Source organism: Musa acuminata, chromosome BXJ3-3 (genome assembly GCF_036884655.1).
Source record: "Musa acuminata AAA Group cultivar baxijiao chromosome BXJ3-3, Cavendish_Baxijiao_AAA, whole genome shotgun sequence".
Classification (NCBI taxonomy): Eukaryota; Viridiplantae; Streptophyta; class Magnoliopsida; order Zingiberales; family Musaceae; genus Musa; species Musa acuminata.
In genome coordinates this window covers 19,111,405-19,125,245 of record NC_088351.1, presented here as the reverse complement: position 1 = coordinate 19,125,245, position 13,841 = coordinate 19,111,405, and the positions used below count along the sequence as shown (strand labels likewise).

At 41.5% G+C, this 13,841-nt stretch overlaps 1 protein-coding gene across 1 annotated transcript; it reads right to left on the bottom strand.

The window, feature by feature from the left end:
- Positions 1-515: 515 nt before the first annotated feature.
- Positions 516-13,319, bottom strand: LOC135632358 (protein N-terminal asparagine amidohydrolase-like). Its single transcript, XM_065140868.1, has 9 exons — positions 13,160-13,319; positions 12,906-13,085; positions 12,762-12,826; positions 12,561-12,669; positions 12,432-12,470; positions 12,136-12,327; positions 11,549-11,727; positions 1,559-1,678; positions 516-791 (listed from the first exon to the last, which is right to left on the bottom strand). Exons 1-9 carry the CDS (start codon positions 13,202-13,204, stop codon positions 683-685), a joined length of 1,038 nt encoding a protein of 345 aa, XP_064996940.1. The 5' UTR covers positions 13,205-13,319; the 3' UTR covers positions 516-682.
- Positions 13,320-13,841: the final 522 nt, after the last annotated feature.

The following is a 13,841-nucleotide window of genomic DNA, read 5'->3' as shown; positions in this document are numbered from 1 at the left end:
ATAAACATCATAAAACATATCTTTACGATGAAAATAAAAGTACTTCTATTTGCTATATATATATATATATATATATATATATATATATATATATATATATATATATATATATATATATATATATATATATATATATATATATTGGATTTCTTGAAGCACGATAATCCTATGAACTAGTGCATTTTCTGATCCATTAAGAAAATTTTGCTCAAGCTAGTGGCAGAATGTCTCTCCTCATCACAATCTGAAATTTTTTTTTGAGATAGAGAACATAATTGCAACTGAAACCTGTTCAATGATGTGCAATTTTTTTTGAGATATATATATATATATATATATATCACAAGCGTCCAAATTTAGAGTAGTAATTTGTGTCATGCACAGTCTAGAAGTTAAACCAGCGAACAGGTTTCAGTTGCAATTATGCTCTATCTCAAAAGAGACATTCTGCCACAGGCTTGAGCAAAATTTTCTTAATGGATCAGAAAATGCACTAGTTCATAAGATTGTCGTGCTTCAAGAAATCCAATGATGTGCCGATGCATACACAGATCACAAGTCACAAGAGGGATTTATAACAAGCTTTAAAGATCAATAAAAAAATGCACTAGTTCATAGGATTGTTATGCTTCAAGAAACCCCATGATGATGGGCCGACGCACGACATCCGAGATGATTTCCATTATGCACATTTTGACCACCCACCATCATCGGTTCTCTGAAAGATTCGTGGTTTCTTTCCAGTAAATGTGTGTCTCCAATCAGGATTCTCAATCAAGTAGTTCCATTTCCTGCATATACAATAGGAAGTAGGCTATGAAATTTTTCATGATGAACTATTTTCCCTTGCACTAATGATATAAAAGCCTAAAGGCAGAAAAAAGCCATTGAAAATAGTGAAAATTAGATTGAGCCCATGGATGAGCTCGAAACAAATTGCAATGTGAATTATCAACAGTAGTAAAGTAGCTTCATTTGATTATGTCAGATTTGCTTTCGAAATAATTGTACTTTACCACATTTTCCAATTTAATTATATTATGGCCATATAGTCTTCTCCAATCTTAAAGGAACCAAAAATCCAACTAAATGTCTCTCGATGCTGGTTCCAGTCACCATCAATTTCCAGTACAATAAAAGTAATCACCTCCAAGTTTTACCACATGCATCACAATGTACCAAAAATTGCCAGGCTCACAGCCCTAGCGGACGTAAGATAATCTTGATATTCTGGCTATATTTGAGCATGAGTATAATGAAATTGATCAAAGCAAAGCACTCAAGGGCTATCTTTCCAAGCATCACTACACTAAAGTTTCAACCAGTGTTGTGTTTCCTTCTTGCATACACAATTGTTTTTCCCACATTAATTACTTAGTAACAAAATGCAAAAATGAAGTGATATCATTTGCCAGAAGGAATCAGATAACTAGTTTCCTTGTATCAATATCTGGCCTACCAAAAGCAAATCATACTTGCATTGCATTACTACTTAAAATGTTTGATACAAAGCAGGAAGCCAGAAACATCCTGTCAAAGTAGAGCTTGAAATACAAACCTTCTTTGGCTTTCAACAAAATCAGGGGCCTCTGCATAAGGAGAGGTAGAACATCTCAAGAGGAATTCGGAATCAGAAAGCTGCTGCAGAGATGAAGCATAAGACTTCCAATCAGACATCCTGAAATCAACAAATAGAAAGCGTAGTCAAAAAGCATCCTAGGCAAGACAGTTAAAAGGTTTCGCTCACAATTAATATAATGCTTTACATTAATGGAAACTTATTCTTTTGTAGAAACATTTGTATCCTTAGCCATATCATGAGGCATCTTTATGCAATATAAACACAACACAAAGTTTTTACCAGAGCATCTTTTCACATTGGCGAGCATCTTTTCACATTGGCAAATGTATAAACCTTGAAGACTCCTTTGATATCAAATTACTAAAAACATGAGTGATATTTTAATTAGAGTCAGATATGTTGGAAAATCTGGGGGCGACATCACATACACAGCGGAAGAACAAGAAAACAAAATCTCCTATTCCCAAAGAGATTTCGTCGTCGTGCAAAGATTGGTGCGCAAAATCCGCGAAACTTAAAATTGCATATATAGTAGATTGTGTTACCTAGGGAGATCGTATATCCGTGTTTCCTTACAGATCTTTAGGAGAGGGTGAAGGAGGTCAAGCGTCCTCCTCTCTAACGGTGATCCACACAGCAGGGCTACGATGACGCTCCTCAAAACTCCAAGCCTGCTCTAAGGTGGAGAGGGGGAGGAGAATAGGAGAGGCAAGCAAAGGCTCTAGCCTATGAGGCTCTGAATCCCTCCTATTTATAGAGGTCCCCTATCAAAGCCTAATGGATCCTCCCCTAGTGAGTATTAGATCTGCATCCAATTACCCAAGTCTTTTAGATTAGTGGATCTCTATCCAATAATCTCTCATGGGCTTTTATTGGATCTCATCCATGGGATCCAATAATTCAGGAGCTTATTGGATATCTAATAAGACAGGGGCTCCGACAGATATCTCTTATCCGAACCTCTACTCATCGCAATGCCTACCATATGTGTATGACCCTCTAGGCCCAATATCGAGCTGGCCGTGAGTCATACCTGTCAGAACTCCTAACTTAGTGAATTATTATCTCTGTAATAATTCACTCGACTCATCGACTACGGACGTACTAGGCCACTATGCCGTAGTCCCCAAACGATACATTGGACCTGTCTGTCCTTAGTAACCGTGTACCTATAGTCCCTCATCCACCTAATATCCCAAAGACCGTATATCGAGCATGGTGCTGTCAGACCTATACGGTTTCTACTCGAGTCTCACTCTAATCGAATTCTCCCGGAGAACTCTTTCTCTCTCAACCAGAATGACCCTGGCCAGGGATTTATCTAAGTAAGAACACATGAGATATTCCTCTCATGACGCTGAGAGTGGATGATCGTCTATCGACACTCAATAGCCCTCGTAAGGTCGATTGCCACTCTCAATAACCAATTGTACTAGATCTGGGACATTCAAACCTATAAGTCTAGTATCAAAGAGTGAAGCACTCATACAAGACATCCTTGGTGTCTCAAGTCTAAGGACCAAATACACCACTAGGAGTATGGAATCGTTGTCTGACAATAAGGCATCATCAACCATGCAGCATTCCAAAAGCGGATCAATCAATGAACTCATTCTCCAATGACCACTTGAACTATATCCCTAGTATCCCCACACGAGCAGCTATGAGACCAACTGCATCCATCATATGGACGGGTATACAGCACACCAGTCTGTCCGGTTATCACGATGTCCCTCTCGAGTAACCTATAACCGGGATTATTTATGATCTGTGTTTAAAGGTGAATCGGTCTTATTATTGTGATCTCATCACGATCCGATTCCCATTGCACGAATCCAAGGACATCACAATATATATATATGCATATATGCAATAATCAATATAAAGTGATAAATGCCAAAATATAATAAGCAAAAAGATTCTGTGTCAAGTCACACGTGCCATCACTCACGTGATTGGCTTGCTGGGCACCTATGACTAGCAATCTCCCACTTGACCTAAAGCCAATCACCTATGTGTCTGATCCCCATCAGACCCCTATGACGCTCAAAGACAATCTGAGACAACGACTTTGTTAGTGGATCTATAATGTTATCTTCAGATGGAACTCTTTCCATTGTTATATCTCGTCAGGTTACGATCTCTCTGATAAGGTAGAACCTCCTCAGAAATGCTTAGATTTCTGATGAGACTTTGGTTCATTCGCTTGAGCAATCGCCCCATTATTGTTGCAATATAAGGAAATCGGCTCCTCACTATCCGGCACGACTCCCAAATCTATGATGAACTTCTTCACCCAGATTCCCTCCTTTGTTGCATCTGATGCAGGAATGTACTCCGCCTCTGTGGTCAAGTCAGCAGTAGTATCTTGCTTAGAACTCTTCCAGCACACTGCTCCTCCATTCAAGGTGTACACATACCCCGAATTCGACTTGCTATCAACGACATCAGATTGAAAACTCGAGTCTGTGTAGCCTTCAACCTTGAGGCTACTACCTCCATATACTAGTAAAATATCCTTAGATCTTCTCAAGTACTTAAGGATACACGTTACTACTTTCCAGTGCTCCAATCTTGGATCCGCCTAATACCTGCTCGTGACACTCAGAGCATGAGCTATATCAGGCCTAGTACATAGCATGGCATACATGATAGACCCTATCACTGAGGCATAAGGTATCATATCCATGTTCGCCCTTTTTTCTAGAGTCTTTAAGGACATACTCCTAGAAAGCGATATCCCATGTCTCATCGGTAAGAGACCTCTCTTGGAATTTTCCATACCAAACCTTTTGACAATGGTTTCTATATTACATGGATTGGGACAAGCCAAGCATCATTTTGGATCTGTCCCTATAGATTCGAATCCCCAAGATATAGGATGCTTCCCCTAAGTCCTTCATGGAGAAGTGTCTAGATAACCAAGCCTTTACTGTAGATAGCATTCCTACGTCATTCCCAATTATCAGGATGTCATCCACATATAACACCAAAAAGGTGAGAGCGCTCCCACTTACTTTCCTGTACACACAAGGCTCATCTTCGTTCTTAACGAAGTCATAAGATCTGATTGCCTCATCAAATCTTATGTTCCAACTTCGGGAAGCTTGCTTTAGTCCATAAATGGATCTAAGCAACCTACACACCTTATCTGGGAAGTTCTTGGACACAAATCCCTCAGGTTGTATCATATACACCTCCTCCTCGAGGTTCCCATTGAGGAACGTAGTTTTCACATCCATCTACTAGATCTCATAATCATAGTGTGCTGCAATAGCCAATAGAATGCGGATGGATTTTAGCATTGCCACGAGTGAGAAGGTTTTGTCATAGTCAACACCTTGCCTTTGACGATACCCCTTAGCCCCTAGCCTTGCTTTATAGGTCTCTACCTTTCCATCTACTCCGATCTTTTTCTTAAAGATCCATTTGCAACCGATGGGTACAATACCTTCGGACGCATTAACTAAGTTCCAAACCTTGTTGGAGTACATAGAATCCATCTCAGAATTCATGGCTTCTTGCCACTTCCCAGAATCTATACTCATAATACCCTCCTCCTCGAGGTTCCCATTGAGGAACGTAGTTTTCACATCCATCTACTAGATCTCATAATCATAGTGTGCTGCAATAGCCAATAGAATTCGGATAGATTTTAGCATTGCCACGGGTGAGAAGGTTTTGTCATAGTCAACACCTTGCCTTTGACGATACCCCTTAGCCACTAGCCTTGCTTTATAGGTCTCTACATTTCCATCTACTCCGATCTTTTTCTTAAAGATCCATTTGCAACCGATGGGTACAATACCTTCGGGCGCATTAACTAAGTTTCAAATCTTGTTGGAGTACATAGAATTCATCTCAGAATTCATGGCTTCTTGCCACTTCCTAGAATCTATACTCATAATACCCTCCTCGTAGGTTTGAGGATCAATATCCTCAACATCCTCTCCTCAGAAGGATCAATATGTCCCACATATCTCTCAGAAGGATGGGATACTCTGCCGGACCTACGCAAAGTTGGAACTTGTGTGTTAGGTACCTGAACAGACTCGGGCTGTAGAGTGGTGCTTGAGCTAGGTTCTCCAACCTCATTCAACTCTATCATGCTCTCATTGTCTCCGCCAAGAATGTGTTCCTTCTCAAGGAACACTGCTCTCTTAGCTACAAAGACCTTTTGGTCCTCAAGATGATAGAAATAATACCCACAAGTTTCCTTGGGGTATCCCACAAACTTGCACCGCTCTGTCCTCGATTCCAACTTATCGGGGTTGTCTTTTAACGTAGGCAAGACAGCCTCAAATCTTAACAATCTTAAGATCGGGCTTCTTCCCTTTCCATATCTCATATGGTGTAGACACTACCGACTTAGTTGGAACTCTGTTCAAAAGGTAACCTGCGGTCTTTAGGGCATATCCCTAGAATGAGATGGGTAGGTTAGCGAAACTCATGCGTCGTACCATGTCTAATAGCGTACAATTTCTCCTTTCAGACACATCATTGAGCTGAGGTGTATAAGGAGGTGTCCATTGGGATAATATCTCATGGTCCTTGAGGAACTGAGTAAACTCTATACTTAAGTACTCACATCCTCGATCTGATCGAAGAGTCTTGATACTCTTTCCAGTCTGGTTCTTTACTTCATTCTTATATTCTCTTAATTTCTCAAAGGCCTCGGACTTGTACTTCATTAAGTACACATATACATACCTTGAGAAATCATCAGTAAAAGTAATGAAGTAGGAGTAACCTCTAATGGCATGAGTTGACATGGGTCCATATACATCACTAAGTATGAGTTCCAACAACTCAGTGGCTCTCTCTCCAGTTCCACTAAATAGAGAGTTGGTCAGTTTTCCACGAAGGCAAGGCTCGCAAGTGGCATATGACTCATAGTCGAATGGATCTAGATATCCATCATTTAGCAACTTTTGAATCCTTTTTTCATGGATGTGACCTAGCCTACAATGTCACAGGTATGCACTGTTCACCTCATCTCGTTTCCTCTTAGACACACTTACATTCATGATATGTGAAGTAGTGTCTGGCATAAACAAACATTTATGCAATATTCCTCTCGCCAATCTCCCCTCGGCTTTACCAGAATCTACAACAAATTGCAGATGTGATAAGCAATACTGGTATCCAATACCAATGCACTATCATAAAAATTTAATAATTGGAGATTGATTATGAATGTACCTGAAGCTTCTCCAAGCTTCCGTTTCGCCCTCTCTGCAAGGTACTCTTTGCAGTTCCTCTTTCAGTGCCTATCTTTGCCACAGTGGAAGCACTGGCCTTTGTTCTTTGTTGGGTTTTTCTTAGCAACTTTTGCTTTACATGGTATGTCCTTGCCCTTTCCCTTCTTAAGGGACTTTTTGCTTTCCTTTTCTTTCTGATCTCACCAGTGTAGAGAACTGGCTTCTCTTTCTTAATAGTACTCTCTGCCTCTCTCAGCATATTGAGGAGCTCTGGGAGAGTCACCTCAAGCTTGTTCATATTAAAATTCATTATGAACTGTGAAAAGGAATCTGGTAGGGACTAAAGCACAATGTCCACACACAAGTTATCCTCTAGGACCATTCCTAGACTTATGAGTTTCTTCATCCACTCAATCATCTTTAGAACATGGTTCTGAATTGGTGTCCCCTCAATCATCCTAGCGCGGAAGAAGCTCTTGGATATCTCATATCGCTGAGTCCTTCCCTGTTCCTCAAACAATTTACGGACATGTAGGAGAATGGATCTGGATCTATCTTTTCATGTTGTCTCTGTAACTCAGGAGTCATAGAGCCCAACATATAACATTGAGCAAGAGTGGAGTCATCAATGTACTTCACGTAGCGAGCGATCTTATCCTCGCTTGCCCCTTCCTCGGGCATAGGCATCACTGTATCAAGGACGTACACGATTTTCTCCGTCGTGAGAACAATTCTCAATTTGCGAAGCCAATCCGTATAATTTGGACCAGTGAGGCGGTTGACATCAAGCATGCCATGTAAGGGATTTGAATGCGACATTTGCTAAAAATAAAGATGTAGCAAAAATAAATAACATGCAGATTTTGCAAGAAATAAACAATTAACATATGGGCTTCTATCTTAATATGCTCCCGCTATTTTACTAGCGAGTCACGCGACACCCCCAGCACATGAAACGAAAGTCTCCAGCAGACTTCTAGTGGGGATCATGATCCAATCAGCGTCTTAGTGTAACCTCGAGGGACTCGATTAATCACATTAAACCCAAAAGGTAGGCAACTCTTGCCGATCACAATTCATTGTGATTCTCGTCCTGTTCAGCCTCCGAATCACCATGGTCTCGAGGGACTCAATCAACCATGATACTCGGTTAAGTCAACACCTTCGTTACAAGATGAGTCTGATTTGATGATATACCCTCGAGGGACTCGACCAAGCATACCATGTCCTCAGGTCACCGGTGACATCTCTATGTTGTAAGCAAGATAGCGAATCGCGATATAGGTGAGCCTCGAGGGACTCGACCAACTCAACCTACACCGAGAATCGGTTCCTACTTATAACGATGGAAGGCCACGTGGGTCAATCTAATTTCCTCACGTTTACCGACTTAATATTATTGAGAGAGAGGTTTCTATAATTTGGTCTCCTAATATTAATATGGTCACCTAAGATTATAAAGAGAGGTTTCTATAATCGGTTCCTACATATAACGATGGAAGGCCACGTGAATCAACCATGATACTCGGTTAAGTCAACACCTTCGTTACAAGATGAGTCTGATTTGATAATATACCCTCAAGGGACTCGACCAAGCATACCATGTCCTCAGGTCACCGGTGACATCTCTATGTCGTAAGCAAGATAGCGAGTCACGATATAGGTGAGCCTCGAGGGACTCGACCAACTCAACCTACACCGGGAATCGGTTCCTACCTATAACGATGGAAGGCCATGTGGGGCAATCTAATTGTCTCACGTTTACCGACTTAATATTATTGAGAGAGAGGTTTCTATAATTTGGTCTCCTAATATTACATGTCACACATATACATATTTAATATATATCTACATCGCATGTAAATATATATACATATTTAGTATGTGTATAAGCAATCACACCAGATGATCATGGACCACAATCTAATGTGGTCAGGCCCGAGCCAGTAGGCCTAATCACTCACATCAAGATTTATGTGTGCAACGATGCATCTCCATGCCCTATGATCGTCCATCTCATCCTCACATCAAACATCACATATATAAATCATTATCATATAAGACTACTATATAATAATAAATAATAATAATCAATTAAACCTTTTAATTAATTAATATTTTTAAATCAGGGATATGTAAGGAATTTTCTGAATTCTAAGGGCATTTTCATAATTTGGATAAAAAAAAACATAACTAGAATTTCTGAAATTCATAGGGGTAAAACTATCTTTTTGCCCAAGAATGCCCTAATGCCCTTCTTCTGCTTTTCCTTTCCTGCTGCTGTCGTCGCCGCCGCCACCCTAGCGGCGACGGGCTGTGCGGCGGAGGGCAAGGCATTGCCCTCGCCTGCGGGCGGCATGCCCGCTGGCGACGCTGCCCCTGCAGGTGGGCGCCACCGTCTCCGCGGGCGGTTCTGCCCGTGGGGCAACGCCGATAGGCGATGCTGTCCCGCCGGGCGACCACCCCTGCGGGGGGGTTTCGCTCGCGGGAGCAGCGACGGCAGGCACCGCTGCCCTGCAGCGCCTCACCCCGCAGGAGAAACGGCCGTAGGCGCCTTTGCCCACGGGCTGCTAGCCCCGCCAGCAGCAAGCCTGCTGCAAGCAAGCCACCGGCCGACTGCTGCAGACGCAGCCCCTGTGCTGCCTGCCTGCGACTGCGCTGCACGCATACAGATCGAGGGCAGCACTGTTCCGGCCCTTTCTCACTTTTGCGTCAATGATTTTGACGTCAAAAGCTTCTTCAAAACACAACACACGCAGTTCAAAACCAATCATTCGCACGAACAACCTGGCTCTGAAACCACTGTTGGGAAATCTGAGGACGACATCACATTCGCAACGGAAGAACAAGAAAACAAAATCCCCTATTCCCAAAGAGATGTTCGTTGTCGTGTAAAGATTGATGCACAAAATTCACGAAACTTAAAACTGTATATAGAGTAGATTGTGTTACCTAGGGAGATCGTATATCCCTGTTTCCTTGCAGATTTTAGGAGAGGGTGAAGGAGGTCAAGCGACCTCCTCTCTAGCGGTGATCCACACAGCAGGGCTGCGACGACGCTCCTCAAAACTCTAGGTCTGCTCTAAGGTTAAGAAGGGGAGGAGAATAGGAGAGACAAGCAAAGGCTCTAGCGCATGAGGCTCTGAATCCCTCCTATTTATAGAGGTCCCCTGTCAAAACCTAATGGATCATCCCCTAATGGGGATTGGATCTGTATCCAATTACCCAAGCCTTTTAGATTAGTAGATCTCTATCCAATAATCTCTCATGGGCTCTTATTGGATCTCATTTATGGGATCCAATAATTCATGGGCTTATTGGATATCTAATAAGATAGGGGCTTCGACAGATATCTCATATCCGAACCTCTAATCACAATGCCTACAATATATGTGTGACCCTCTAGACCCAATATAGAACTGGTCGTGAGTCATACCTGTCAAAACTCCTTCTAACTTAGTGAATTATTATCTCTGTAATAATTCACTCGACTCATCGACTACGGACGTACTAGGCTACTACACCGTAGTCCCTAGACGATACAGGAGAATCCAATCCATTGTACATGTTTGTCCTCAGTAACCATGTACCTATAGTCCCTCATCCATCTAATATCCTAAAGACTGTATATCGAGCATGGTGCTGTCAGACCCATACGGTTTCTACTCGAGTCTCGCTCTAATCGGATTCTCCCGGATAACTCTTTCTCTCTCAACCCGAATGACCCTTGCTAGGGATTTGTCTAAGCAAGAACACATGGGATATTCCTCTCATGACGCCGAGAGTAGAAGATCCTCTATCGACACTCAATAATCCTCGTAAGGTCGATTGCCACTCCTAATGACCAACTGTACTAGATCTGAGACATCCAAACCTATAAGTTTGGTATCAAAGAGTGGAGCACTCATATAAGATATTCTTGGTGTCTCAAGTCTAAGGATCAAATACACCACTATGACTATGGAATCGCTGTCTGACAATAATACATCATCAACCATCCAACATTCCAAAAGCGAATAAATCAATGAACTCATTCTCAAATGAGCACATGTATTGTATCCCTAGTGTCCCCACACGAGCAGCTATGAGACTAGCTGCATCCATCATATGGACGAGTATACAGCATACCAGTCTGTCCGGTTATCACGATGTCCCTCTCGAGTAACCTATGACCGGGATTATTTAGGATCTATGTTTAAAGATGAATCGTCTCATTATTGTGATCTAATCACGATTCAATTCTCATTGCACGAATCTAAGGACATCACAATATATACATGCATATATGCAATAATCAATATAAAGTGATAAATGCCAAAATATAATAAGCAAAAAGATTTCTTGTCAAGTCACACGTGCAATCACTCACATGATTGGCTTGCTGGGCACCTATGACTAGCAAGATACATCAGCAACCACAAAATTCTGCATAGAAAACAAAAACAACAACAAACCCCAATGTCCCAACTATTTGGAGTCGAAATAAAATTTTGAGGTCCACCAGAAGCTCTGGAGTATAACTTTATAGCACTATTATAATATATGGATTTACTATTCTCATTTAGCATAATCTGCACATTAGCAGATTATAGTTAGCAAGAGAATTTTGTTATTACACTGCCTATCTTAAGCAAACTTTTATCCTTGTATATGGATAACACAAGGCAGTAAAACATGTCTTACTGTATATTAATTGTACTAGCTTGTATCATCGGACAATTGGATAATATGTCAAAAGAGGATGATATGAATAAAAAGAATGTACCAAGTGCAAGGAGCAATCTCAAATCTGTCATGACAGGTGTCATAAGTATCTAATAGCCTTCCTTTCCAATTAGAATCATCAGAAGATAAAGACACTCGAATCCTCCTGACGATCTCATCTGGACCTCTTGAGCTTCTATCAAAGCTCGCAGGCATAATTGAATCAGATGAAGTGTCTACCTGAACAATCAATTACAGAGGTGATCCAATGTCAGCGAAAACTTTATGAATTTAGACGACCATGGATTAGTTTCAAACTTCCATGAGCAACTACATCTAATAGCAAATGGTTCAAATTTGGCTTATGCAGCATGCAGAAATAAAAGAAGTGATGGTAACAACAGGTAATCCTAAATAAGAAGAGGCTTGTGCACCAAGTGCCAAGACCAGCATCACAATCAGTGTGGATTAGTTTCAAAGTTTCGTTGGACAGCTACATGTAATAGTAAATTGGTCAAAATTGGCTTATGCAGAAATACTTCAAGGTTACTCCATAGAGAACGAAATGCACATCACCATGTTTACAGGTATAATGGTTTATGGACTCTTTTGAACTATGTTCAAGTTTTACTGTCACAATTAACTTACCAGAAAGCCACTGACGATGGGGCAAGCATTTCCACAGGAGTCTAGTTTGGTGTTGTGCCTGAGGACACACAGCGTTTGCAAATGAAACTTTTGCTGGCTATTGTGCAGAGCTTCTATTAGTTTCGAACATAGAGGCAAAGAAAAACCTTCTTTTTTCTGTTTTCTTTCCGATACAGTGGCATTGATCGGATGCTGCAGCAAGCAGAAATAACAATTGTGAGGCTTACTATATTATCATCATCACGATCGAATGAAAAAAGAACCCTTAAACGAGATGACAAGATTATGAATCAAACTCTTTTGGGCCCATCATCGAAGCCGCCGATGAGGTGAACCTGCACAAAACATATGAACACAGAAATGGAGCTAATCGACAAGGCCAGCAACGGCAAAAGTGAAAATGGAATACGGAATACGAAGCAAACATCGAAAGAAGCTTCGTCGCTGTCGTCGTCATTGTCGGCAATAGATGATAGCATTTGAGCGAGGCCATTGTCGACGACGCCAGGAAAATCCATATGGCTGACGGAGGTTCTGCAACATAAATGCTTCGATCGCATCAGAACCAGCACACCACGTACATGTTTCTGCAATGACTAGTGAGAAAAGCAACACGGGGCTCTCACATTCCAGTGTTCCTGCTGCGGATCACAAGGCCGACGCACGTGGTCGCCTCGTCCGTGCCCACCAGCTACCCAAAAGCACAAATACACTAAGAATCGTCGAAATATCGGAGAAAGGGGGCACCTTTGGGGGTGATTTCGATTTACCTGGACGAGGGCAGGATCGACGGTGGCGTACTCGCTCTGGAAGATGTACACGAGGCGGCCGGGGGGCGGCCGCTCGGCGGAGGAGACCTTCTTCTCGGGGGTGCCCTTGAGGCGATCGGAGGAGGAGAGGACGGCCGGGTGATCCAATAAGGCGGCCAAGATTTCACTTCCCCGGACCATCTGAAATGGAGAGAGGCGGAAAAGATCGATCGATTCTTTTTTGGTAGAGATTGGAAAACAGAGTAGGGATCAACCTGGAATTGGGAGGTGGATAAGGGAATGCCGTCAACAAAGATCATCGTTGTGCCTTATCCTCCTCCTCCTGGTCACCGCTGCTTCGGAGCTCGAGCCTGCGGCTTTTCAACGCCATGCCCTTTCGGTTCCCACACTGGCGACGTGTCAACCGCTTTGGTGTGTCGGACCAGGTCAGCATCACCAGGAAATCATCTGATGGCCTGGCCCACACCAGTATTATGGGCCCAGTCCACCACCACCTCCACTATTAGCTAAAAGGGATGTGTTTATGTAAATTAGTCACGAGTTCGATTTTTTTTTCTTTTTTCCTCTATTTTCTTTTGATTCTTACGTTTCTCTTCTTTTGACATTTTGATTACTTTTAATTTAAATAAGACAAATCTGAAAATGTAATATCAACGTTCTCATGGTTAAGTTGTTAGAACATTGGACTTCAAATCTCGGAGGTACATGATTTTTTTTATTTTTTATATGTTACAAAAAGTCCTTAAAAAATCGTTATTATATATATATATATATATATATATATATATATATATATATATATATATATATATCTTATTTATTCGTTATATTTGAGAACTTTTAAAGAATTTCTCTAAAACCTAATTAATAATAATACATTCAGATTATATAATTCTTCTTTTCTTCCCGACCTCAAGGTCGTGCTGCTATCACTAT